Source organism: Calidris pugnax, unplaced genomic scaffold, assembly GCF_001431845.1.
Source record: "Calidris pugnax isolate Ruff unplaced genomic scaffold, ASM143184v1 scaffold435, whole genome shotgun sequence".
Classification (NCBI taxonomy): domain Eukaryota; kingdom Metazoa; phylum Chordata; class Aves; order Charadriiformes; family Scolopacidae; genus Calidris; species Calidris pugnax.
Genome location: NW_015091240.1, coordinates 1,571,185 through 1,571,454, shown reverse-complemented (window position 1 = coordinate 1,571,454; position 270 = coordinate 1,571,185). Strand labels below are relative to the sequence as shown.

The 270-nt window shown below is 79.6% G+C and overlaps 1 protein-coding gene across 1 annotated transcript in view; it reads right to left on the bottom strand.

The window, feature by feature from the left end:
- The window catches only part of CDKN1C (cyclin-dependent kinase inhibitor 1C (p57, Kip2)), a 17,827-nt gene extending 17,576 nt beyond the window's left edge, over positions 1-251 (bottom strand). The window contains exon 1 of the mRNA XM_014959931.1: positions 5-251. Coding sequence (XP_014815417.1) covers positions 5-251 — 247 coding nt within the window. The remainder of the gene's footprint in view (positions 1-4) is intronic.
- Between the last annotated feature and the right edge of the window lie 19 nt (positions 252-270).

Below are 270 nucleotides of genomic sequence, written 5' to 3'. Positions count from 1 at the left end.
CGGCGGGGCGCGGCGCGGTTCTCCCGGCTCAATCGCCCCCCGGGCCCCTTGCCGGCGGCGGGGGGCGGCGGCGGCGGGGAGGGGGGCGCCCTGCGGAGAGGGACGCGGTGCCGCCCCACCTGCAGCGTCTCCCGGTAGAAAGCGGGCACGGCGCCGCCCTCCACCTCCTCCCAGCGCAGGCGGCCGGGCCCCGGCAGCGGCGTGTCGGTGTGGAAGTTGTAGTCCCAGCGGCGCTGGTCGTCCTCCCCCATCTCCCGCAGGCGGTTCCGC